At 44.6% G+C, this 27,761-nt stretch overlaps 1 protein-coding gene across 1 annotated transcript in view; it reads right to left on the bottom strand.

The window, feature by feature from the left end:
* LOC137527133 (ubiquitin carboxyl-terminal hydrolase 12-like) overlaps positions 1 to 25,433 on the bottom strand; it is a 156,443-nt gene extending 131,010 nt beyond the window's left edge. Inside the window, exon 1 of the mRNA XM_068247564.1 lies at positions 25,262 to 25,433. Coding sequence (XP_068103665.1) covers positions 25,262 to 25,309 — 48 coding nt within the window. The 5' untranslated portion in view covers positions 25,310 to 25,433. The remainder of the gene's footprint in view (positions 1 to 25,261) is intronic.
* Between the last annotated feature and the right edge of the window lie 2,328 nt (positions 25,434 to 27,761).

Raw genomic sequence — 27,761 nt, 5'->3', positions numbered from 1 at the left:
CTTCCCAATGGCAGCGCACATGCTGACGTGCCTGCGCAGGGACCCCAGGGTGATCCAGATGAAGCAGAGGGAGGACATCTGGATCAGCATGATGTTGGACCCGCGCCTCAAGGGGAAGTTGAGCCAGTTCCTGCCTCCTACAGAAGGAGACCCAGCGCAACAAATAAGGAGCTTGCAGCAGGCCCTTGTTGAGCGCTTGGAGGAAGCCTTCCCCCAGCCTTCCACCCCCACTGTCCAGCCAGCACAGAGGCAGCAGCAGGTGCCTGCATCCAGCAGCAAGCGCCCCACAGACCTGCTGTCTCTCAGCAACGAGCTCTACAGGACTGTAGAGGCTCCAGCAGTGACTAGAGAGGAGGTGCATGCAGCAGCATCCTCCTCCGGTCACAGGCAGCGCCTGACCCGCATGGTGGCCGACTACATGGGGTCCTACAGCGGGCTTGACAGCGATGCCCCTGTTGATCCCATGGAGTATTGGGTCAAGCGCCTGGAGATCTGGAGCGAGCTGGCGCAGTACGCCCTGGAAGTTCTGTCCTGTCCCCCTTCCAGCGTGCTGTCCGAGCGCTGCTTCAGTGCAGCTGGTGGCGTGGTCACAGAGAAACGTCAGTCTGTCTCACAAGTCTGTGGACAGACTGACGTTTCTCAAGATGAACCAGGCGTGGGTGGAAGGCGAGTTCCTGGCCCCTGTTGTCGGCGAGAGGGGGACATGAACTGGCTGCCGGAACCATCGTTAATATGCCTTACCACCCTTTACCACCTCCTGGCTCCTGCTCACTACTAAGCCAGCCTGGTTCAGTTTGACTATTACGTCGCCTGTAGCCACACATTTTACACCTACAGTGGGCTGCTGTGTACTGCCCTTCTGCTGTCTGTCTGTGTTTCCCACTGCCAGGGTACACAGATTTACCTTCTGCAGCCACTCTGCCACCAGCTATTACGTCCAACAATAGCTATATGTGTAATTTGCTGTTAAAAAAAAAAAAAAAACCATTAAAAAAAAAAGTTTTAATTTTTCTGAGGTGCCCGGGTTGAAAACTGTGTTGTCCCAGTTGTGTATTGGACAAGATGTGGGCTGCACGACCGCTGTCTGGGACCTCCTGTTGTGTTTATTTACAGCCCTGGTATCACTGTTAGGTACCAGGGCTATTATGTCACGCTGCCTACCTGCTGCCACACTCACACTACTCCTCCATTCCTCCTGCTGCTGCTGCTGTCTGTCTGTGTTTCCCACTGCCAGGGTACACAGATTTACCTTCTGCTGCCACTCTGCCACCAGCTATTACGTCCAACAATAGCTATCTGTTAAATTTGCCTTAAAAAAAAAAAAAACAAAAAAAAAAAGGTTTAATTTTTCTGAGGTGCCCGGGTCGAAAACTGTGTTGTCCCAGTTGTGTATTGGACACGATGTGGGCTTCACGACCGCTGTCTGGGACCTCCTGTTGTGTATTTATGGGCTGGTGCCACCGCTAGGTACCACAGCCTATTATGTCTCGCTCCCTGCCTCATTGACTGCCTGCTGCCACACAATCATCCTCCTCCTGCTGCTGAATTTACCTCCTGCTGTCTGTGCGTTTCCACTGCCAGGGAGCACATACAATGGCGCTTCCACCATGCGCCACCAGCTATTTATTACGCTCAAAAATAGCTGCATTTCTTTAAAAAAAACGAAAAAAAAAATATATATACTTTTTAATACTTTGTGATATTACTTTTAGAGGTGTCCGGGTTGAAAACTGTGTTGTCCCAGTTGTGTATTGGACACGATGTGGGCTTCATGACCGCTGTCTGGAACCTCATGCTGTGTATTTATGGCCTGGTACCACCGCTAGGTACCACAGCCTTTTATGTCTCGCTGCCTGCCTCATTGACTGCCTGCTGCCACACAATCATCCTCCTCCTGCTGCTGCTGAATTTACCTCCTGCTGTCTGTGTGTTTCCACTGCCAGGGAGCACATACAATGGCGCTTCCATCATGCGCCACCAGCTATTTATTACGCTCAAAAATAGCTGCATTTCTTTAAAAAAAAAAAATATAGAAGAGAAATAAGTGAAGAAGATGAAGATGAAGAAGATGAAGATGATGAAGATGAAGAAGAAGAATAAGAAGAAGATATAGAATAAGAAGAAGATATAGAATAAGAAGAAGAAGTATACAGTACTGAACAGAATTTTGGACACAACTTCTCTTTCCACCTTTTTTTTTTTTTTTAAAGGAACATCCCCACATAATCACTTGCTGTTGTTACTTGGAAAAAAAGATGTTTCTTGCATCATTCACCCCCAAAACAAGTGTTGGAAGCTATTTAAGGCCAATTCGAATAGTCAGCTCAAATAATGAGCTCGAATACCGACTCGAATAGTGAGCTCGAATTTCGAGGTCGAATCGAATAGGAAAAAATATTCGACTCGAATATTCGACCGAACTCGAATAATTTACTATTCAAATTCGACCTAACTCGAATAATAAAAAGGGGTATCTGAGCATCACTGTCTGGAACCTACAGACAAGGAATACTGCCCACTTTAATATGCCAACAAATAATGTGCTCATCATAATGAAACATATTTCACAGAAACTCTAGTCTGCTTCTTCATAAGAAAATATCACTTAAATAATTTAGTGCCTTGTAAAACTATTCATCCTCCTCAGTGTTTGTCCTGCTTTGATAAAATGCAATCATTTGCATGTTACACCATGGGTTTAACAATATAATTACAATATCAAAAAGGTGGAAACAAACTCCAGCACTTAAATTACAGGAAACTTTATTAAACCATGGTAAAAGTTACAACAAAGACAAAAGCGCTGCCTGTGTCGCCAGCTGTTTCACGTGTTTCCACACCTCCTCAGGTCACCAAGGCAATATAATTACATTTTTTAATATACTGTACAGATATTAGGAGATTTGTTCAGTAACATTTGAATTATACTCTAATGGTTGATGACTCAATAATGCTGACTGCGACTTGATGAGAAAGACGTAATTTACATAATTATCATCTTACACACATGTATACATACGCACATACGTGTTTTCAGTGCATATATATTCATTCCCTTTGTTATGAAACCGCTAAATAAGATGTGGTTCTGTAATGATCTGCTCAGCTGCCTGTGCAGGCAGGCAGCTTTTTGACCATTGTTTAGGTTTGCATGCTGCAGGACTCTGGAAATAAGAGCTTCTGTCAGTTTTGCAGCTTGTGCTTGCTGAGGAATTTGCATACGTTGTCATGCAAATTGCCTGGCCACATTCATTGGAGGCGTGTACTACAAGTACTATGCGTTTCCCACAATGCTTGGCTGGTCATAAGGATTTAGTCCTGTGTAACACTCCTGCCGGGAGTGTCAGCCTTACTCTCTGTTTGAAGATCAGCTTAGAGTAATTCCTGGAAAACTGCACTAGGCAGGTTTCCTTAGTGCAGTTAGGATTGCTTATCTGTTTGTTTGTTCTGTTGCTTTTGTCCTGTCCCAGCGGTGGTCGACAGGAAATAGTTCTGATCACTGTTCTTGGAGTATAGCTGGTACAGCGGTTGCTACCAGCTATCTCTTCTGATCTGTCTCACTTGGATCGCGCTAGCATCTTGCGCTAGCGCTGTGGATCCTTCTGTTCTGTCTCCTTGGATCGCGCTAGCCACTTTCCGCTAGTGCTGTGGATCCTTCTGTTCTGCTACTCTGTACCTGGATCGCGCTAGCCACTTTCCGCTAGTGCTGTGGATCCTTCTGTTCTGCTACTCTGTCTGCCTGGATCGCACTCGCCTAGCGCTAGTGCTGTGGATCCTTCTGTTCTGTCTACCTGGATCGCGCTAGCCACTTTCGCTAGTGCTGTGGATCCTATCTCTCGCTTGTCCCTGTTTTCGTGTGTCTGTCTTGTCTGCTACGAACGCTTGCTGGAGGCTCGGTGAGGTAACCGTTAAGCAAGCGCTCACGTCCTCTGTTACATATTTGTCTTGTCTTGTGGTTAGTTAGGCGTGCTTGTCTCTATTGTGCTTATCACGTGGAGACCGCGCACGAACGCGTGCACTGTTGCGAATGAGTGCGGTGTTCACGCTCAGTTAGCATTTGTTATTTTCCTTGTTATTCTCATTGTATTATTTGCTGTGCCTTTGCTAACCTCGTATTCTGTTCTGATCTGCCTTGTGTCACGTCTGGCGATCGTACCTCTCGCGATCGCGTTTCTGTTTCGTATCTGCTGTTGTGTGTGCACTGTCGCAGGGTGGCGACTAGGTTGGCGAACACACATACAACCTGTCCCTTTGCTCGTTCTCATTCGCAATCGCCTCTCTTGCGATTGCGTTCTGCGCTTCGTACAATTCCTGTCTAGCATTTGTGGAGGTACAGAGTATAGGTTCCTCTGCACTCCCCAGCGCCATCTGCCGACAGGAATTTCCCTCTACGGGTGCGTAGCACCTTTTGCTGGGTGCCTGCAATTATACGCTTGTGGAGGATTTTCGCCGTATCAGCGCACGCGTTGTGCGCTGATCACGGAGAAAGTTCCACAATCGTTACAGGTTCAACCAATTAAATCCTAGGCCAGTGTTTCTCAAACTTGTCCTCGTGACTCCCCAAAGGTGCATGTTTTGCAGGCAACCTCACCTCTGCACAGGAGGGGTAATTAGTGTCTCAGCTCCATGGAATCCATGTAGCTGAGATATTAACTATCCCACCGGTGCAGAGGTGAGGTTGCCCGCAAAACATGCACTGTTAGGGAGTCACGAGGAAAGGAAACACTGGCTTCAATTCACTAAGATCATGCTGGAGATAATAAGGCAAGAGCAAACTTACCTCCACACATCGATTTATATTTCCAGTGTTAATTCACTACAGAAGCTTGCCTTATTAAGGTGTAGAGATATGTTTTCACAGTGAGAGAGTTATCTTATCACTTCAGTCCTTTAGTTACCTCCACTGTAGTTATTTCCACATGCAGTAAATAGAGCCTGTCTTTAACTTTAGAATTCTGGAGTTATTTTAAGGATTGAAGAGTTAACTTTAGAGAGCTCTCCTTAACTTAAAGACAGAAGAGTTAACTTTAGGTTTGCCTGAGGTCAAAGGTTTCCTGAATACAACATGTCTTATCACCATGGTGAAACATTATTAAAGACAGGACAGAAGCTTAGTGAATGGAGGCCAATATCCTAGGCACATAAGTTATTAGTTGATTAGGGTCCTCTTGTGTGCAAAGAGTAACTTGATGTCTAAATAAACACACCTGTTCCAAAAGGCTTCTGACTCTGCATCAACACTAAGGCTTATTCCACTATGCCAAAATTCGGTTGAATCTGCAGAGTTTCCCCGCATATTAGTGGTGGGGGAAAGTTGCTCATCTAGTGGCTTGCTGTCCAGATCGCATTGGGGACCAAATCTGGACAGCACACTGCAAATTTACGCAGGATACAGCCAAATCCCTATAGCCATGGAGGGCACAACGTAGCCATTTGGGCTGCAGCTACATTGCAGAGCAGGAGCTATGGCCGAGATGGAAACTGCCATGGCTGCTAGTAGAAACCAGCACTAAGCAAGCAACATGCAAACCAAAGAGCATGCCAAATAGCTAATTGACAAAGTTTTGAAGGAGTTTACATCAGAGTTTGGTCATAATAAAAGAAAAAAAAAAATCACAATTTTTGAAGATCCCAGAGAACACCCTTAACCACTTGGCTGAAGGTGTAATGGTTAAGGGCTCTGCCTGACACAGGAGACCAGGGTTCGAATCTCGGCTCTGCCTGTTCAGTAAGCCAGCACTAATTCAGTAGGAGACCTTTGGCAAGTCTCCCTTACACTGCTACTGCCAATAGAGCGCGCTCTAGTGGCTGCTGCTCTGCTTTGGCGCTTTGAGTCCACAAGGAGAAAAGCGCAATATAAATGTTATTTGTCTAATTGTCTTCACAACTGAGGGGTTTTACCTCTTCAGCATCCGAGCAATTTTCTCCTTTCAGCGCTCCTTACATTCATTTGCCTATAACTTTATCATTACTTATCACAATAAAATGAACTATATCTTGTTTTTTTCACCACCAATTAGGCTTTCTTTAGGTGGGACACTATGCCAAGATTGATTTTATTCTAAATGTGTTTTAATGGGAAAATAGCAAAACATTTGGAAAAAAAAAACATAATTTTTCAGTTTTCCGTCATTATAGTTTTTAAATAATGCATGCTACTATAATTAAAATCCAAGTAACTTATATGCCCGTTTGTCCCAGTTATTACACCGTTTAAATTATGTCCTTATCACAATGTTTGGCGCCAATATTTTATTTGCAAATAAAAGGTGCATTTTTTTCAGTTTTGTGTCTATCCCTAATTACAAGCCTATAATTTATAAAGTAACAATGTTATACCCTCTTGATATAAATATTTAAAGATTTAAATCCCTAAGGAAACTATTTAAGTTTTTTTTATTGTAATTTTTTTTAATTTATTTTAATATTTAAAAAAAAACATATTGGTAACAATTGGGGAGTGTGGGAGTTAATAAGTTAAAATGAATAGTGAAAATAATGTATTTGTATGTAAAAAAAAAAAATGTTTGGATGTAGTATTACTTTTTGGCCACAAGATGGGCACATTTTTTTTTAGGCGTCCTGCAAGCGTCGGAAGGACGCTTGCAGGAAGGGAGGCTGGGAAACTGAGTTTTTTCACAATGATCGCGCTGCTTCTCGTAGAAGCATGCCGATCATTGCGGGGGCAGAGATCAACGAACGGGAATGGATTTTCCCGTTCATTGATCTCCAGGCGAGCGGGCGGCGGCGTGCACGATCGCGGGAGTGCGCGCACGTGCGAGCGGGAGCGCGGACAGCGGCGGCAGCGACGGGGGGTGCGTATATCTACGCTCCGGGCGGGGAAGTCCAAAGGAGCGTAGATATACTGTACCCGGGCGGCGAAGTGGTTAAACTCCATTATAACAAAGTGGGAAGAACATAACCTGACTACAAAACTGACCATAGAAGTCTACTTAATAAAACTCACATATTGGGCATAAACAAAAACAAAAAAAAAACAATGAAGATACCCATCAAGTGATTAATCTTGATTATACAATCTTACCAAACCTATGTAGAAGTGTAAACTGAATGAAGAAAGAGGAGAGAGCCACTCAAGTGGATGGATAAAAGTCCGATTTTATTTGAAAAACATCATTACTGGACAAACAGGCATACTAGCTCACGGATATCGGAGCTAGTGATCGCTCCTTAGTCCTAGCTAAAAAAGCTCTCGCAGGAGCTGCAATTTGTACAGACAGTCACACCTCAAATGTCGGTCTATACAATGGAGAATGCAAATTGACAAGTCTTAAAGGTACAGAATACACAAAGTAACAAAAGTGCATAATTTCATACAAAAAGTGCGCACATAAGAACAAATAGAACTAATCAACCTATGAATAAGTTAACTAGTAAATCACCTGGTTGGAAAGACAAATAATGAGGCTCTCCGTATATGCAGATCACAAATTATAAAACAAACCGACGTCCCATCTTGAATTGAGACAGTCAGGAATACGGGTACCAAGTCGCCAAATCCAATATGTCTCCTGTTTTAAGAGACTCCTCCGGTTGTCCCCTCCTCTAATAGGTCGCACAACCTTCTCCACACTGTGGAGAAGAAAGATCCCCCCCCCCCCATGGCAAACTGCAAAATGGTGTGAAACTTTGGAGTCTCCTAAGTTGTCTTTGGAAGTCCCTCGATAATGTTCTGACACTATCTCTAAGGGCTCAAGTGGTGCAACCTATGTATTGTACTGAGCATTTTAAACAGGAAATAGTTTAAACAACGTTAGTAGTAGCGCATTTGATAAAACCTGAAATGGGAGAAAACTGTTTAGCGAAAGTGTATACTTCCCAACCAGGTTGAAGATAGGAACAATATCGGCAGGTAGATATGCTGCAACGATAAGTTCCAGTAGTCGAGAGCCTTGTTCTATGTTGGAGTGCAGACCTCTGGCCACAGAGGCTTGGAGACAGAATCGAAACTAACGTATTCCCTTTGCGTGAGGAAAATCAAACACCACTACTAAGAATGGAATTCAATTTCAGATATGACTTGTATCCATCCAGTTGAGTGTATCTCTCCTTTTTCTGCATGTGTTTGGCCCGGCTGTGCTTGGTCCTGCTCCTGGTGGATGTGGCAGAGTGGTGAGCGATGTTTTTCCCTGCATCGGTAAACTGAATGAATATACTTTGGGTGGATACTTACATTAGCTCTTAACCACTTTGTCCTCCTTGACGTATAAAAAAGTCGAGGACAGGCGTGATCCCGCGGCCGATCGCGCGCGTGCACGCGCACTCCCGGCCGCGGATTCGGTAGCCCAGTAATAAATGTATCGGGCTATGGTGCCCGATCACTGATTCCTCTCCCCCGCTGAAAAAGCGACAGCTTCTCTCGGAAGCTACGCTTTTTCTGAGACTATGTCCCTCTAAGCGTACATTGTACGCTTAGAGTGACGTCATGTAAACAAACTCGAGGTTGCCATCTTGTGGCCAAAGAGTAACTACATCTAAAAGTAAAAAAAAAAAATTACATTACACACACTTTTCCCTAAATAAAACACTATTTACTCCCCCCCCCCCTCCCAAAAATACCCACATAAAATGTTTAATAAAAAGAAAAAAACCATTACAATTAAAAAACAAAAAATAAACACATAAATATTTACCTAAGGGTTTAAACTATTTAAATATCTATGTAAAGATGAAATATTTCTATATATTTTTTTTTATAAGCTTGTAAATAGTGATGGATGCAAAACGGGAAAAATGCTCTTTTATTTCCAAATAAAATATTGTCGCCATACATTGCGATAGGGACATAATTTAAACGGTGAAATAACCGTGACAAATGGGCAATTACAATACGTGGGTTTTAACTATGGAGGCATGTATTATTTTAAAACTATAATGGCCGAAAACTGAGAAATAATGAATTGTTACTGTTTTTTCTTATTCTTACTGTCAAAATGCATTTACAGTAAGGTAGCTCTTAACAAAATGTACCCCCCGAAGAAAGCCTAATTGGTGGAGAAAAAACAAGATATAGATCAGTTCATTGTGATAAGTAGTGATAAAGTTATAGGCGAATGAATGGGAGGTGAAGATTGCTCGGATGCATAAAGTGAAAATGACAGAGCTTAAGTGGTTAATATTACATGTGGTTAGAATGTACAATCAAGATTATAGTATTGATGGGCACCTTAAAGAACAAGTGACACCCATGCTAACCTAGAAATAAAAAACATATATAAGTAGATAAATACTAGTTTGACTTCTATAACAGATGTATTTGCACTGTCCACATATGATTCCTGTGAATTTTATAAAGGAAAAGCAGAGAATCCTATTCTAGGCAGTTTCCATATTTGTTACCTTTGACCCATGACCATTTCCGCCCTCACTTTTTTTTCTCCTCTTGCTAATTGTGTATTCGTTACCCGCCCTCCTCCCAGTGTCTTCAGACACTCCCACTGAGGTCTATGCTAGGAAGTGCACTGTCTTATGTCATTAGAAGGAGGGAAAAATAAAGGGAAGAGGAGGAGTATATTATAGATAAAAAGATCCCCCAGCATGCATTTTTGGCAATAGCTATTAAAGGCAGGGCTGTGGGGTCAGAGCAATTTTGGGTGCCTGGAGTCAGAGTTGTACTGGTTTAACTCGATGGACGTATGTCTTTTTTCAACCAAAATAACTATGTAACTATGGAGTCGGGAAAAATAACAGACAAACCTCTTTCTTTTTTTTTGAGGACCTAAAGTAACATTGCATAAAAATTGACATCAGCGATAAGATCTGTGTTTCTGAGTGGAAACAAAAAATTAACAGAAGCCTCCCTCAAATTCAGCTACTGCACTGTAGTGCAAGGAGAGGCCCACACAACTGGTGAAAACTTAGAAAAACCTTATACTATGGCTAAATTTTATACAGAGGTTCGTTGGCTTAGTCATGGTATGAAGTAAGAACTAAAACAAGTAATCAAAGTACACGAGGCAAACTGAAGAGGTTTATTGATTTTATATCGAATGACACTAATTTGCAGGTCATTGCATACCTATCCAATATATTTGGGAAACTGTATACACTAAATCTGGAACTACAGAAGAGGAAGTTATTGATATCTCTTATAGCACTGCACTCCAGGATAAGTTTCACACTGTACCCTGCCTGCATTCTGGGCTTGTTTATCAGAAAGTTTTCCAGATGCAGCTATTCGTAAAAGTCTACCTTTTGTGACGACATATACCGTATTCTTCGGACTATAAGACACGCCTGACCATAAGATGCACCTAGGTTTAGAGGACAAAAACCAGGGGGGGAAACAATATATACTAAACCTGGTGCATCCATGGTGAAGGGGCATCTTGTGGCTTATGCCCCCTTTGTACCTCATGCCCCCTTGTACCTCTTGTGTCTTCCTCTGTCCACCTGGTGTCCACCTCTATGCCTCTTTGTGACCCACTTGTTTGTCCCCGTGTCCTCCTCTGCATGGGCACAGTACAGGGAGTCCCAGACATTGCGTCGGATTGGAGGTCCACATTTGCAGGCTTTCACAAGTCAGGAATTCCCTGCATTTGGACTATAAGACGCAGTGACTTTTCCCCCCACTTTTGGGGAAGGAAAAGTGAGTCTTATAGTCCCAAACATACAGTATGTGCAAATGTGGGTTTGCAAAATACTGTGAAACAAAAGTTAAAAAGAGGAACAGATTTGATGCCTCTGCAGACATACGCTGTCAGCTGTTACCTCTACCAGATTTTACTAAAATTGCTGATAACAGATTTTGCATTAACTTTTTTTTTTAAAGAGAATCTGTACTCTAATTTTTTTACAGCAAAAAGCATACCATTCTATTCATGATGTTCTCTTGGGCCCCTCTGTGCTGTTTCTGCCGCTCTCTGCTGCAATCCTGGCTTGTAATTAACAGCTTTAGGCAGTGTTTACAAACAAACTAACCAGCTTGTGATAGGCTCACATAAGCAGAGTGTGTGAGTCATACAGAGCCTGCAGGGGGCCTGCAGAGGGTGTGTATCGCTTCTATCCAATCACAAGCAGCCCTGCACATTCCACACATTCCAGCCTTAGCCGACAAAGCCGACAGAAGAAAACAGATTAGATCATATAACAGAGATCACACAGCCACTGTGCAATTAGGAAAGGCTGCAGTAAGCCAGAGCACATTAGAACAGGCAAAGGAACTTATAGGATAGAAGAACTAAGGCTGAAAATTTTGTTACAGAGTCTCTTTAAATTAAGTATGGACACAGTCCCTATCTCATTTGTTAACCAGGGACTACCTGTATTTTGCTAGTATTTGGCTCCACCCACATGTCATGGCCACGCCCACTTTTTCACCCTGTACAAGTTATACATGTGCTGAAAAGGTTGAGAACCACTGGTCTATTGGACCATTCTAATGCTGTGTACACATGTTTGTTGGAACTCGGATGAGGTCGATAACAACTGCCTCTGCTGACAATACAGTGTGCGCACAGCAGCTCCTGCCCCCTCGACCAGCCTGGTGGATCACTTCAGCCAAGCGCTGGCAAGAGCATTGTTCTCACCCAGCTTCCACATGACATCACACCCGCTCTGTGGGCCCTCTGTCCCCACCCCAACAACAGAATGCATCGATAACCTACGGGCTCTGTACAGCCTCGGCCCAGCAATGTCACCCAAGGGATCGGGTCCCAATCCTCGCCGGGAAACTTGCCTCCTACGTGTGTACGAAATATAAGGGTGCCCACTAATAATAATAGAAAGGTAAACTGAGTGAATGTATCAGCATCATTTATTTTGCCAAGTACAAACAGGGGATTGTACCCAGAATTGGTTTTGGCTCATACAGGTTCTGGAAGGATGGGGGGGGGGGGGGGGGGGGGAGTAATGTCCGAAAGCCAAGAGCCGAGGCTGCTATACTATGGCACCACCAGTCGCACTTGGCAATAGTCTGTCATCCCTAAGGAGACACGGGGGTGGCAGAAGGAGGCGAGGGTTCAGCAGTGATGACCCAGTTCTTCATGGCTGATGCTGCTAAGGATCCCGATTGCTGACATCTGGCAGTGCTGGCCAAGGTGTTCCAGTTCAGTGTTCATTTCTGTGGTGGGTCCCTACTCCTGGGCAGCATTCAGCAGGGCTGGTGAAGATAATCTGGCTGTCACAGAAGCATCCGGCTGCGGCAGTCCTTACTTCCAGTTTAGTTGCTGGCATCATGGAGCGACTGAACCAGAGGTGTCCCTGCTGCGGTGGAGCAGCAGCAGCCGATGGATGGATGGAGCTAGCATCAGACGCCAAAGGTGTCTTGAACAGCGCAGTGTCTTCCAACCTCAGTGGAGCCCAGATCTCCTGGGTAGCAGTGGTGGACTTCACTCCTGCACAGACAACGGACCCAGGCAATGGCAAGGTGGAAAAATCTCCAGGTCCCAAACTCCCCACGACCAGCACCAGCGTCCCAGGCTACACCAGACCACACTGCACATCTTCAGGGGGGGGGAAACAAGGTGAATTGGTAGGGGGAATTCAAGAAAAACAAGAAAAAGCCAGAATCCTGTGGCTGCCAATTAAGGCGCCATTTTACTAATAAGCAGTTAACGGCTTTGTACTTTGAATTTACTTTGAACTGATACTTTAGGTTGTCCCACATATAACATAAAAGTGTTAAGATCGTAATAGTGCACACCTGAGGCCGGGTTTACACTGCAATTTGGCGGCAGCACTGCACAAAACAGGCCTTCCGGGATTACTGCATACTATAGGGATTACCGTGTTAGTACACGGTAATCCCTGTCTGCATTCGGCCAAAAAGTAACGCTCCCTTCCTGTTGGGCAATTGATGACGTGCGCAGAAACGCATTTCTAAAATATGCTTCTGTGCATGCGATGCTGAAAACTGCAGCAGGTTTTTTTAATGACAGGCAAGTTGCCATACTTACACGACTTCTGGTCCGACGCAGGTTGCCGCAGGAGCCGCACTGTAATGTAAGTTTGGAAGCGCGTTAGATAGTGCACTTCCGGTGCAGCGACCAACAAAGGAGGGAGTGTAAACTCCCTCATAGACTTTCATTGCCTGGGGACGTGGTGCGGTAAATGCGTTTGTATGTGGAAAAATGCAGGGCTGTAGAGACGGTTCAAAAATCCACCGACTCCGACTCCTCAGTTTAGGATTCCTCGACTCCGACTCCTCTAATTTGCAGATTACAATCTTGTTGATTTAAAGTATGTAACATGAAATTCGTCTCTTAACAGACAACTGAAGTGAGAAGGATAAGGAGGCTGCCATATTTATAGTCAGACTAAAACTAGTCCTTGGTAAGAGTACATGAAAAAGGTACAGGAGCGGAATAAAGAACATCTATCAGGCCCTAGGCAATGTAACTCTGGGTACATGTAAGAGTGATGTGCAGGTACTCTGCAGGGGAATGAGGGGATTCTTCCTCAGGTACAATCTGAACCAGGTTTATGGGCGACAGTCAACCCCACTGTGTTCAATGTGCACAACATTCTCAGTGGAGTCCCTGCAGCTCTGTGGGGAGTGCATATGTAGAGTATAGTTCTACTGTGAAAAAGTAAACCTGAGACAGATGAAATTAAAAAGTTTTATACATACCTGGGGCTTTCTCCAGCCCCCTTCAGGCTAATCAATCCCTCGCTGTCCTCCTCCACCACCTGGATCTTCTGCTATGGGTTCAGGTACTTGAGCCAGTCGGGCGCAGTGCGCATGCACACACTCCGCCACCGGGAACGTACTACACATGCGCAGCAATATTGCGCAGGTGCAGAATGCTCCTGGCTGTAGGAGCGGCATGTGGCCGGACTGCGCTGACTGGCTGAATTACCGCGACTCATAGCAGAAGATCCAGGTGGCGGAGGAGGACAACGACGGACTGATTGGCCTGAAGGGGGCTGGAGGAAGCCCCAGGTATGTATAAAACTTTTCTTTTCATCTGTCTCAGGTACCCTTTAATTCATAGTCACCAAAGCAAATTTTAACAACATATAAAATTATTTGATTTCATGAGCAAAGCATAAATCAGCATCAGCGCAGAATTATTTCCATCTCATTGACCATCTCTATTAGTGACACGGTTACACATCAGGCTTTATTCTTACAGTATAGATGTTATTTAGTATATATATTTAGTATATATAAGAGATTCCTGTGTACACATCATATATACTGCACAGTCACAATCAGATATGTATATCTGACTTTAAAAATACGGGGATTGCTTTATTGAAGCAGCACAAGTAACTAATTTTGATTGGTTTATTTCATTTTTGTGGTCTAAGCAGAGCTATTACCGTATATATAAATTATTTATGATGACCATTATCTGAGTAATAGAACATTTTATCATATTTTCTATTTTAATTACAATTTAAATTCATTAGGAGTCAGAGTCGGTACATTTTTCCCCGACTCCACGACTCTGACTGCTCAGCCCTGGAAAAATGTGCATGTTTTTCCACAGAAGCCAAGGTCATTGATTGGGAAAATGCACACAGTGCAGCACTACTTTTTCCCCTGCATGTAAAAAATGAATTGAAGTGTAAATAACTTTGGTTCTCAGCACAAAATTGCACAAAATGGTGAACACCCAAAACCATTGTTGCCATCATGGGAAATGCTACATATGGCACAAGCCAAACACTTCCAAGAACAGCTCTCCCACAGCGAAGAATAACGGTGGCAGTATTCTTCTGTGAGAGGGAAATCAGTAGTGAAGAAAAAAATAGACTAAAGACTAAACACACAGCAACTGCTGTGGAAAACTGTTTTTAGTCTGCCAGAGATCTGAGACCCTTCAGCAGGTGAATTGCCTTAAAATAAAGCTACACTGGAGTGTTTAAAGTAAAACAGTTAAAGCTCTTGTAATGACCCAGTTAAAGCCCACACCTCAATCCCCCAAATATTTTTTTTTTTACAAAACATAAAAACTGTTGTACACCAATGCAACCAAACCTAACTTGAAGGAATTAGAGCAGTTCTGCCTTGAGGAATGGTGGCTAGATGAGCTAAACACAGACACACCCTAAGAGACTTGTAGCTATTATTACAGCAATAGGGCCTACCGTGGTGCGGGCTGTAGGCTTACCTGTCACACTGGCGTAAACAATTGCCGCCTCTTCCTATGTCTGGCATCTTTCTCCATAGCAGTCATCACTATATGCGGTGTTGTCAAGTGGTACAGGCATTTCCCGTGGCAATTCAAAAAGACACCGGACACAGGAGGAGGTGCCCCAGCATGAGGTGAGCCTACAACACTCACAACGGGCTGATGATGGGGGGGGGGGGGGGACTCAGGGGAGGTGGGGGCATTACATGGGATGGGGGACAGTCCAGTAGACAGAGGTGGGGAAGCCAGAATTATTTCCAACAGTGTTCACACTGAAACCTGTCTGTGGTGTGTGTGTGGGTGGGTGATACCACTCTGATCAGATTTGATCTGGTAGCAGATTGAGAGGTATATGGGTACCTTAAATTATCCTGTCACAATAAAAATGACTTTAGATCTTCAAAGGAGGCAATTAAAACAATTTTAATTCCAGTTGTATTGCAAGAAAACACAACATATACAAAGGTAGATGAATAGTTTTGAAAGGCTCTGTACATCTGCATTCTGTAACTTTTCAAACTGCCAAGTCCTCTCAGAGTGACCCTAAGTAATAATTTTAGCAATTGTGTTGATAAGCAGTGAGCCAGTTGGACAAGCTTTTCTAGACCGGAAGGTACAGTGAAGTAATTATTTTCTACCCAGTAACAGCAACCTGCAGGAAGGATTGGGATGCCAATATGGATTATGGTGCTCTGAAATCATATCAGAAATGCTACTGTCTTTGAGGAAGTCCATATTTCTGAGTGAGAAGGCTTTAAATACTTCATAGCATCTTATTGATCCGTATGAAATTATGAATTGATTGCCCTGTCTAAAGGTGTGTACAAACCTGATGGATGTCGCCCATGGAGGATCGAGATTGAATCCACTTGGGCAACATCGCTGGGCTGCACCGACACAAAGTCAGCTGCATAGCAATAAACAGTCTGTTGCTATGTGGCTGGGCGACGGAGTAGCACGTGCGTGATGTGACATGGCACACGTGACTGTGTGACGGTCATATGCCTCAGTGTTTTTTGGATGGAACAATACATTTCTGGTTCCTTAAACCAGCTTGTGTGCGGATCCGACTTCGGACTATTGGATTTCAGTTGTGGAAAGGTCCAGAACCAGCAGGTCTCTTGCTGAGGTGTGTGATCTCTTGGAATGATCTGTGATTATCGGCTGAGTCATTATTGGCCACATCAGCCAACTTTAGTCATGCATGTGTTTGAGGCTGTAGAAACATAGTTCCACTAGTGTGTATCACAGATTCTAAACATCGTAATCTAGGCTTTTCTGTAAATGATGTGCATTCTAGTGTGGGTGTGTGTGTGTGTGTGTGTGTGTGTGTGTGTGTGTGTGTGTGTGTGTGTGTGTGTGTGTGTGTGTGTGTGTGTTCTGTTGCTATGCAAGAGGCGGAGTGGTGTAGGAAAGCATCACAGAGTGTATAATATTTAGCGATAGTGATCCTTTAAAAGGGCACCTGAAGTGAGAGGGATATGGATATTTGTTCAGAGTCTTTGGCTATTCATATTAGAGGAAGGGGTCAGTAGAACACCATACAATTTGCATTGTTTAGAACAAGATAAATATGGCAGCCTCCATATCCCTCTCACTTCAGCCATACTTTAACTTGTGCATCCGAACATCTAAGAAATAACAGTCTCTATAAGAAGGCAGGAAAAGGGAAGCAGATTCTGTTTCGCAATGAGTGGACGCATTTTCTGTCTTTGTCTCTGCATTCCTTTCTTTACTTTTCTCCTTTCTTTCCTTAATACTGCCATGCATGTTGATGAAGGAAACTACACCCTTTTCTCTGTCTAGGAAATGTGAAAGCTTTCATTCTGCAAACATCTATCAGTGGGCAATCAAGCAGATTATGAAACTATGCAACAGATGTGTTCTACTGATAGAACTGTCATTCACTTCTACATATAGTAGATACCTGCTATATATAAACACCAGCGTATAAAATGTATTATCTGGTGAATTAGACATGGCTCAACTGAACAATAAAGTCGGACAAAACTGACAGCCTAAACAAGAAAATAATGTAAAGTATTAAAACCATGCAACACTGCTGTCAAGGACAAAACATATTTCAGTTTTGAACAGTACCACCCACATCACCTCCCCTTCCGACACAATCACCCAGGTATCCTGTTCCCTTCCTGCACTGCCACCAAGGCAACCTCTTTTCTTTAGGGCAGTCCCATGAACCAATCTATGAGAATTTTCATTACTCTAAATCTAAATAGCAAGTAAGGAGATCTTACACCTTCTTTTGCAGAGTTAGAAAGCATTGCGGTGCGTACACACATGCAATCACTGATAGGGATTCGATCCTTTTAGCAACTGTTTAGGGCCAAGTGCTATACAGATGCATCACAGCCCATGGTGGAGCAGGAGGGCTAAAGAGCAGAACAGATGATACTGCATTGTAAATTTCTGGGTTGACTCTTGGGCCCATATGCAATTCACTTTTTCTCCTGAGTTTTCTCCTAGGTGATATTTTCATTATTTGCTTTTTAAGCCACCAGCATGCAAGAAAATACTCTAAATACATTTATTAGTACTTTTTCACCAACTTTTGTGTAGTGTTTCAGTCAGAAAATGCTGTAACAGAAGTTTAAAGATAAGATGAAAATTATCTCTTAGGCGATAAGTCAGGTGAAAAAGTGAATTGCATATGGGCCTTAGGGCTCGTTTCCACTATCGCGAATCCGCATGTGTCCAACACATGCGGATTCGCACATGTAATGCAAGTGGATGGGCCTGTTTCCACTGTAGCGTTGTTGAGGTGCGTTTTTTTCAGCGGTAAAAAAAACGCTCAAAAGAGTCAACGAATTCGCCTGCGAGTGGAATGCATGCGAATCGCCGCTAATGTATTTAATAGGGAAATCGCATGCGGCTTTGTCATGCGGATTTCCCCGCGATTTCGCATGCGATTTCGCATGAAAGCCAATGGAACTTAACACAGGCAGTGACATGGTTAAATTCGCATGGCTCCTTGCCATGCGAAATCGCGGGGAAATCCGCATGGGGAAACGCAGCCGCATGCGATTTCTTCAGCGGTGGAATCCAGGCGATTCCGCACCGCTACAGTGGAAACAAGCCCTCAGTGTTCTCACCATTCATCGCTTAAGTCTATCCAAGATTTTACTTGGTCTGCCACTTTGAACCTTAACTTGAACTGAGCCTGTGGTCTTCCATTTCCTCAATATGTTCCTAACTGTGGAAACAGACAGCTGAAATCTCTCAGACAGCTTTCTGTATCCTTCCCCTAAACCATGATGGTGAACAATCTTTGTCTTTAGGTCATTTGAGAGTTGTTTTGAGACCCCCATGTTGCTACTCTTCAGAGAATATTAAAAAAAGGAGGGAAACTTACAATTGAGTTGACCCCCTTAAATACTCTCTCATAATTGGATTCACCTGTGTATGTAGGTCAGGGGTCACTAAGCTTACCAAGCCAATTTGTGTTCTGATAATTAGTTCTAAAGGTTTTGGAATCAATAAAATGACAACAGTGCCCAAATTTATGCACCTGCTTAATTTTATTTAAACAATCATTGCGCACGTTCTGTAAATCCAATAAACTTCATTTCACTTCTCAAATATCACGGTTTGTGTCTCCTATATAATATATTTAACTGACATTTTTTATTGTAACAACCAACAATTTATACAGGAAAATCACAACGATTAACACGGTTGCCCAAACTTTCGCATCCCACTGTAGATTACATCACAAACATTTATTTTATTTTTTGCCTGATGATTCCTTTAATATAGCTTTACACCTCCTAAGCTTTGGCAGTGATGAAATGCTTTTCATGTTGATTTCTATCAACAATTGTAATATGCGAATTAGAGGAGTTGGTGGAATCATAAAGTGAGGAGTCAGAGGATTTTGTACCAACTCCACAGCCTTGGTTGGTGTCTGTAAGCTAGTTAGGAGATGTACAGGAGATTTCCCTTCATGCACAGCCACTGAGATAACCTCATTTTCCTGCACAGCCACCCAGATAGCCCTTTCTCTTTCTGCACAGCCACTGAGGTAACCTCTTCTCTTTCTGCACAGCCACTGAGGTAACCTCTTCTCTTTCTGCACAGCCACTGAGGTAACCTCTTCTCTTTTTGCACAGCCACTGAGGTAACCTCTTCTCTTTCTGCACAGCCACTGAGGTAACCTCTTCTCTCTCTGCACAGCCACTGAGGTAACCTCTTCTCTTTCTGCACAGCCACTGAGGTAACCTCTTCTCTTTCTGCACAGCCACTGAGGTAACCTCTTCTCTTTTTGCACAGCCACTGAGGTAACCTCTTCTCTTTCTGCACAGCCACTGAGGTAACCTCTTCTCTTTCTGCACAGCCACTGAGGTAACCTCTTCTCTTTCTGCACAGCCACTGAGGTAACCTCTTCTCTTTCTGCACAGCCACTGAGGTAACCTCTTCTCTTTCTGCACAGCCACTGAGGTAACCTCTTCTCTTTCTGCACAGCCACTGAGGTAACCTCTTCTCTTTCTGCACAGCCACTGAGGTAACCTCTTCTCTTTCTGCACAGCCACTGAGGTAACCTCTTCTCTTTCTGCACAGCCACTGAGGTAACCTCTTCTCTTTTTGCACAGCCACTGAGGTAACCTCTTCTCTTTCTGCACAGCCACTGAGGTAACCTCTTCTCTTTCTGCACAGCCACTGAGGTAACCTCTTCTCTTTCTGCACAGCCACTGAGGTAACCTCTTCTCTTTCTGCACAGCCACTGAGGTAACCTCTTCTCTTTCTGCACAGCCACTGAGGTAACCTCTTCTCTTTCTGCACAGCCACTGAGGTTACCTCTTCTCTTTCTGCACAGCCACTGAGGTTACCTCTTCTCTTTCTGCACAGCCACTGAGGTAACCGCTTCTCTTTCTGCGCAGCCACTGAGGTAACCGCTTCTCTTTCTGCGCAGCCACTGAGGTAACCGCTTCTCTTTCTGCGCAGCCACTGAGGTAACCGCTTCTCTTTCTGCGCAGCCACTGAGGTAACCTCTTCTCTTTCTGCACAGCCACTGAGGTAACCTCTTCTCTTTCTGCACAGCCACTGAGGTAACCGCTTCTCTTTCTGCACAGCCACTGAGGTAACCTCTTCTCTTTCTGCACAGCCACTGAGGTAACCTCTTCTCTTTCTGCACAGCCACTGAGGTAACCTCTTCTCTTTCTGCACAGCCACTCAGGTAACCGCTTCTCTTTCTGCACAGCCACTGAGGCAACCGCTTCTCTTTCTGCACAGCCACTGAGGCAACCGCTTCTCTTTCTGCACAGCTACTGAGGCAACCGCTTCTCTTTCTGCACAGCTACTGAGGTAACCTCTTCTCTTTCTGCATAGCTACTGAGGTTACCTCTTCTCTTTCTGCATAGCTACTGAGGTTACCTCTTCTCTTTCTGCACAGCCACTGAGGTAACCTCTTTTCTTTCTGCATAGCTACTGAGGTAACCTCTTCTCTTTCTGCATAGCTACTGAGGTTACCTCTTCTCTTTCTGCACAGCCACTGAGGTAACCTCTTCTCTTCTTGCACAGTCACTGGGATAACCTTTTCTCTTCCTGCATAGTCACTCATGTAGCCTCTTCTCTTTCTGCAGAGCCACTGAGGTAACCTCATCTCTTCCTGCACAGTCATTAACTTTTTGCGGACCACGTGTAGTAAATCCTATGCCGCACTCGTGGCTGCCGAAGCCTGATGCAGCATAGGATTTACGCCACCTGTCATAAGCTCTCCCGACGCGATTGTGCGCACCCGAGAGGGGAGGTTAAGCTGCCATATGACTGCTGACATCTCTCCTCAGTGATCAGGAGCCATCATGATTAGCTCCTGATCACTACAATCGCTGGCGGATCGCAGTGATCACTATTGGCAGCGGTGGTCTGAGGGAAAGAAGAGGACGGGGACTCACCTTCCTGACATTCCCCCAGTGATCGTTGATCCCCTATGCTCTGGCTGGCATCCCCGCTCACTCTGCATTAAGTGTCGGGTCGCGGCTTGATGACGTCATCAAGCCACGACTTGGAACGGCAGTGTGAGCGAGGATGCCAGCCAGAGCGGAGGGGGCTAGAGCTGCTCATCTCTGGAGCCTGGAAGGTAAAGGCTGCTGGCGAAACAGGGGACACATTGCTACACTGGGGACACCATTCCTAGCTAGCCATACTGGGGATCCGGCCACCAGCCTTCCACCCTCCAAATGCTCCCCCCCCCCCCGCATGTAAAATGGCCTGGTCCTTAAAGGGGGTTAAGCAGCAGGTTCCCAAAGGGTTAAGGTAACCTCTTCTCTTCCTGCACAGTCACTCATGTAGCCTCTTCTCTTACTGCAGTCACCTACATAGTTTCTTCCCTCCCTGCACTGTCACCCAGGTAACGCTTTCTCTTCCTGCACAGACACCCACATAGCCTCTTCCCTTCCCACTCTGTCACTAAAGTATCTTCTTCCTATTCTGTAGTTACCCAGGTAGACTTTTCCCTTCCTGAACTGTCACGACCAAAAGTTTTGAGAACGGCACAAATACTGGTGTACATAAAGTTTACTGCTTCAGTTTTTATGATGGCAATTTGCATACTCCAGAATAGAGGCTTGCATCGGGTTGGGTACCCGCGGATACACAGCGGTTACCCAGAATACGGGTCAGGTACCCGTTTCTGTTTTGAAAATGACAGTAAGGCAACATTCAGGCCATGCAGGCAGAGGAGATAATTTGGGTCAGTCTCACCAGAGGTCAGAGGACATACACTTTGGCGATCTTCACCCACTGACACGCAGGACAAGTACAAGCAGCAGCTTGTCATCTTACCCTCTCTGGCTTTTGTGCATTTCTTCCTGGACCTCCAGCTAGCGTTGCTGGAAAACTCTCCGGCTTGCAGACTTAACGGCATGCACGCCGACTCAAGAACCCTCCCCTGGTCTACACCAATGAGGAGCGCTCCACACAACCATGGGATGTAGCCCCACCCACCTATGGGTTGTGACCACCCCTTGCAAGCTTCAACTAAGTGTGCACAATGCGATGGGTTACTGAGAGTTTTGGAATGCAGTATCATCTATTCTGCTCTTTACCCCTCCTGCTTCGCCATGAGTAGTGATGTGCCTTGCACCTTGCCCTGAACTGTTGCCTAAGAGATTGAGTCCCCTTCAGAAATTGCATGTGTGCACTGTACACACTGCAATGCTTTCACACTCTGCAAAGGAAAGCGTTTCATATGTCTCCGTAATGCCTGGAGAGATGTCCTTACTGGCTATTTCGATGGAGTATAATGGCTGCCTGCTGCCCACTCTGCATTGCCGCATTAGGCAGCCGAAAAAAAAAAAAAAAGGAGGTTGCTGTTCGGGTTGCATGTCCGTGTCGCAGGTTGTGTGTGGGTATCGGAATGCCCAGAAATCGGGTCGCGGGTCAGGTGCAGGTAGCAGGACTGCGGGTGGTAAAAAGTAGAACCGCACAGACCTCTACTCCAGAATGTTATGCAGAGTGATCAGGTGAATTGCAAAGTCCTTCTTTGTCATGAAAATGAACCTATTTCCACTGCATTTCAGTCCTGCCATAAAAGGAAATGCTAAGATCATTTCAGTAATTTTGTTGATAACACAGGAGAGAGTGCTGACGAGCACAAGCCTGGACATCATTCTGTCAACCTGATTGAGGTAAATTAGCAGACTGGGGCCCTTATTGAATTTACTTTTTCTCCTAAGATCATTTTTCACCTTCTGTTTAAAATAACTTTTCAGCACTCTGCAATCGAAAAATACCTAAAAGTGGTGGTGGTGGTGGGGGGGGGGGGGGGGGGGAGTACTGTCATTATTATTCTGAGTATATTCTTGCTTGCTGGTGGCTTAAAAGGCTTTTTGAATAAGGGCCTGGGTGCTTTAAAAGGAGGGTGATGCTTGAAATCATTGGTTACCTTTTGACTATGACTGTGCATAGCCTCACCACCCGTGCAGTCACCCAGGCAGGGCCGGCGCTACCATATGGGCAAAGGGGCCAATTGCCCTAGGGCCCCATCATCCATAGAGGGCCCACAAGTGTCCCCTTCACATGCAATATTGGGGCACATTTAATACCTATACTTGGGCGGCCAAGGGAGGGGGGGGGGTACTTTTTAACCTCCACATGTGGGACAGGGCACTGGGCCGCAGATAAACACTGCCTGCAATGGGCAGGCCTTCCTTGCTCCATTAACACAGTGACCCATTATCAGGGGGAGCCTCCAGGTTACTTTTGCCCCGGGCCCCATTATAGCTAGGACCGGCCCTGAATCCAAGTAACCTTTTCCTCTTCCAGCACAAAAACACTCACATAGCCTTTTGCTACCTATATAACCTCCTCTTTCTGCACAGCCAAATGGCAGCCTCTTCTCTTTTTGCACAATTGTAGCCTCTTTCCTTCCTGCTTCATCACACAGTTGCCATTTCTTTCCTGCACTGTTCATTAAGTAACCTTTTCGTTTCCTGTACTGTCAACCTGTGTGACTGCTTAGAATGGGAGAAGTCACTGTTGCAACTGTGGAGGAAGGAAAAAGGTTACATGGTTATCTCTTTCCTTCCTGGACTTCACATCTTTCTGCACAGCCACTAATGTAGCCTCTTCCCTTCCAGAGTCATGCAGGTAGGATGTTCCAGGAAAGACTTCCAGAAAACTCATCCTTTCCTATAGTCACTGAAGTAACTTCTTTCCTCTATGCACATCCACCTAGGTAGTATTTTCCCCTGCTGCACTGTCACCCCCAGCAACCCACCCACTTCCCGCACAGCCATGCAGGTAGTCGCTTCTTTTCTTGCACAGCCACCCAAGTTAGATATTTCCAAACCACACATCCACTCAGGTAACAACCTTTATTTCTGCACAGCCTTCCAGGTGACGTGTTCACTTCCTGTAGTCACCTGGGCAACTAATTCCTTCCTCCAGAGTCATTAAAGTAACTAAGTCCTCTTCTGCACCATCACCTAGGTAACCCCCCCTCCCCCCCTTCCTGCACTGTCAGCCATATAATCCCATTCTGCGCTGTCAGCCAGTTAATCATCTCCCTTCCTGAACTCTCATCCAGGTAACCCCTTCACTTTCTGCACTTCTACCCTGGTAATCCCTTCTCAACCTACAATATCAATAATTTAATCTCTTCCAGCACTGTTACCTATATAACCACTTTATTTCCTGCACTCTCAGCCATAAAACGTCTTTGCCTACTACAGTACAAGGTCAATCACAGTGTTCTCCCCAGAAATTTTTTCCAGTCAGGTGGCATGAAAAATTAGCCGGGTGGGGCATGATGAGAGAATGCAGGGTCAAAGCTTCTGTGCATAACTCTTCTTAAAGCATAGAAAGGTGAGCTGATGACAGCCGGGTGCTCACCAAAAGTATCTGGGTGAAGCATCCGGCAAAAAGAGCCTGGGGAGAACACTGAAGCATATAATTCCTTCCTGCACCATCACCCAGGTAACTTCTGTACTTTACTTACACTGCCATCCAGTTAACTTCCTTTCCTTCCTGTCTCCAAGGTAACCCACTCCTTCCTGCACTGTCATCATTGTAACCCACTCTCTTCCTACCCTACTACCAAGTTAACTCCCATCCTTTCCTGCACTGTCACCTAGGTAACCCACTCCCTTCCTGCACTGTCACATAGGTAACCCATTCCCTTCCTGCACTGTCACATAGGTAACCCATTCCCTTCCTGCACTGTCACCATGGTATTCCACTCCCTTCCTGCACTACTACCGAGTTAACTTCCATCCATTCCTGCACTGTCACCTAGTTATGTCCCTTCCTTTCCTGCACTGTCGCCTAGGTAACCCACTGTCTTCCTGCACTGTCACCCAGGTAACCCCATCACTTCCTGCACTGTCATCCAGGTAACCCATTAGCTCTCTGCACTGTCACCTAGGAAACCCCTTTCTTCCTAAAATATTGACCAGATAACCACCTTTCTTCCTACAGGTAACCACCAGCTTTCTGCACTGTCACCAGCTTTTACCTTCTTCCACCGCTTACCCGAACAGCACCGGGCGGCTAGCGGTGAATCTAATATATGGAGGCAGCCATGACAGTGACAAGACAGCAGGAAGGCAGGGATGCCACACATGTCCCCTCTGCCATGTCTGCTCTCTAGCCATCACACTGCATCCTGCCCGCCCAGGACTCGCACTGCGCCCCGCACTCACCATCGTACAGATCGAGGCGATCTTACGGACTGTCATCAGTACGTCCATCCGCCCTCCTCCGCCGTCGCCATGATGAACCGGAGAGCGGCCCTTGACAGCCGCAGCGGAGTCACCGGGAAAGCGATCCGCCCGACGCTGTGCCACATTGAAAACAAGCCGGGCAGAAACGTGACCGAGTGGAAGCGAGTGCCTGCGCAGAGGTTCCGAGTAAGGAGTGCGCCCCTCAGAGGCGGCAGAAGGGAAGGCTGGATAGATGCATGTTACAGGGAGGGAGCTATGGAGAGGTTTGCTGGGAAGTTGCTTGCTGTGCGCGGCTGTTCTGTAGAATAATGCTGGTATACGCTGAGCTGTGTACCATAATATCATATTTACTGCTATAGGACAGTCTGCTACTGATGTAGACCAGTACAGGTAAATGTATGTAGTAAAGTGGATTTTCTATTTTTTTTTTAAACCTGACCATGTTATGTCTATGGGACTCAGTGGTGGCCTATTTTCTCTTGGAGAGCTGAGGTGGCTGACCCTTGATAAGGGCCCATTCACACTTGCAAAACGCTAGCGCGTTTTACTCAGGCGATTTTTGGCGATTAACACTGAAAAATCGCCATTCACTCTTGGCGATTTTTTCGCGATCACGTTTAGCGCTTCTATAGCAATAAACGCTAGTTATAAATTGCAAGCGCTGAGTGTTTTTGTTTGCGCTTTATAAGGCTCTTGCACAATATACGCGATTCCAATTTGCAATTCTTAATCGGTACTGCATGCTGCGATTTGTCTGTGTGTTTCTTCTTGTTATGATAGCATCCAGGGAAAATTGGAATTGCAAAACGGATTTGCAGGGGGCCTCAAAGCGATTTTTCTGGTGTTTTTTGAGCGATTTGTGATTTTGTAAAGCGTTTTTGTTTGGTGATTAGTGCTTTTTTTACTGCAACCATTCAGGAAGTGAACTCTTTGACCTGGAACTGAATCTTTTTAATATAATTTTGGTCAAAAAGCGCTCACAAAAGTGCTTTTTAAAGTGCTTAGCAACTTTGCCATACCTTCCATTGAAGCGCAAACACTCAGAAAATAGTGCAGGACCCGCATTTGCGATTGGAAAGAAAGCTCATCGCTCATGTGAGAACACTCACATGTAAATTCATTGCTCAAGCACTTTTTAAAATCTCAAGCACTACAAGAGCTTTTTAAATACTAGAGATTTTAAAAGCTCTTGCTAATGCAATGCTGTGGGGAATTTTTACAAAATCACATCACTCCAGTGAGAACACTCACATTGGATAACATTAGCAAGAGCTTATAAAATCACAAAGCGCTTAGAAAAGCTCTTGTACTGTGAACGAGCCCTTAGTGCTATGTTTGTGCCCATTTGTGCTGCATACATTAAGATTTGTGCTCCTATTGTTCTGAAGATAATAGCAATTATTTTTTTTCCATACAATGACATCACTTAGCCCTCTTACAACAGCACATGGAAATGAAAATGGTATGGTTGGTTAGTGCCAGGTAGGTTTGTGCCCATTTGTGCTGCAAAAACACTATTCTATTATAGTTTTTGAGATATTAAAGATTTTTATAAAGGACAAAAGTTAACCTAGCTTTATTCACTTCATTATCGAGAAGTTTCTGGTTTATTTAATGTCCATTCATCATGGCTCAAAAAAAAACAAAAAAAAAACAGTACTGCAATAACTCTTGCTTCAGATCAACAAAAGCTTGTTGCACAGATGCCCTGCCTATGGTCTATAAAACTCAAAGCACAAACACATGGCTAATATTTAAATGTGCTGACATAATTACGTGATGGGAAAAGAGCTGGAATAACATCAAACAGGGCCCAGGGACACTGCCTCCCCCCTCCATCATGGAGGAATGGGACGGGGGATTGGTACTATGGACCTATACATTATTTATTTAAGTATTTATATAGCGCCGACATATTACGCATCGCTGTACAGAGTATATTGTCTTGTCACTAACTGTCCCTCAGAGGGGCTCACAATCTAGTCCCTACCATCAGGGCTGTGGAGTCGGAGTCGTGGAGTCGGGCAATTTTGGGTGCCTGGAGTCGGAGTCGGGAAAAAATGCACCGACTCCGACTCCGACTCCTAATGAATTTGTAACTGTAATTAAAATAGAAAATATGATAAAATGTTCTATTTCTCAGATAATAGTCATTAAAAATAATGTATATATACAGTATATATACAGTAATAGCTGTGCTTTGTCCACAAAAATGAAATAAACCAATCAAAATTAGTTACTTGTGCTGCTTCAATAAAGCAGTCCCCGTATTTTTAAGGTCAGATATACATATCTGATTGTGACTGTATATATGATGTGCACACAGGAATCTCTTATATATACTAAATAACATCTATGCTGTAAGAATAAAGCCTGATGTGTAGCTGTGTCACTAATAGAGATGGTCAACGAGATGGAAATAATTCCGCATTGATGCTGATTTATGCAAATGTATGCACTCCCTTTGCTGATGAAATCA

Source organism: Hyperolius riggenbachi, chromosome 8 (genome assembly GCF_040937935.1).
Source record: "Hyperolius riggenbachi isolate aHypRig1 chromosome 8, aHypRig1.pri, whole genome shotgun sequence".
NCBI classification, from domain to species: domain Eukaryota; kingdom Metazoa; phylum Chordata; class Amphibia; order Anura; family Hyperoliidae; genus Hyperolius; species Hyperolius riggenbachi.
This window is presented reverse-complemented; position numbering and strand designations above follow the sequence as displayed.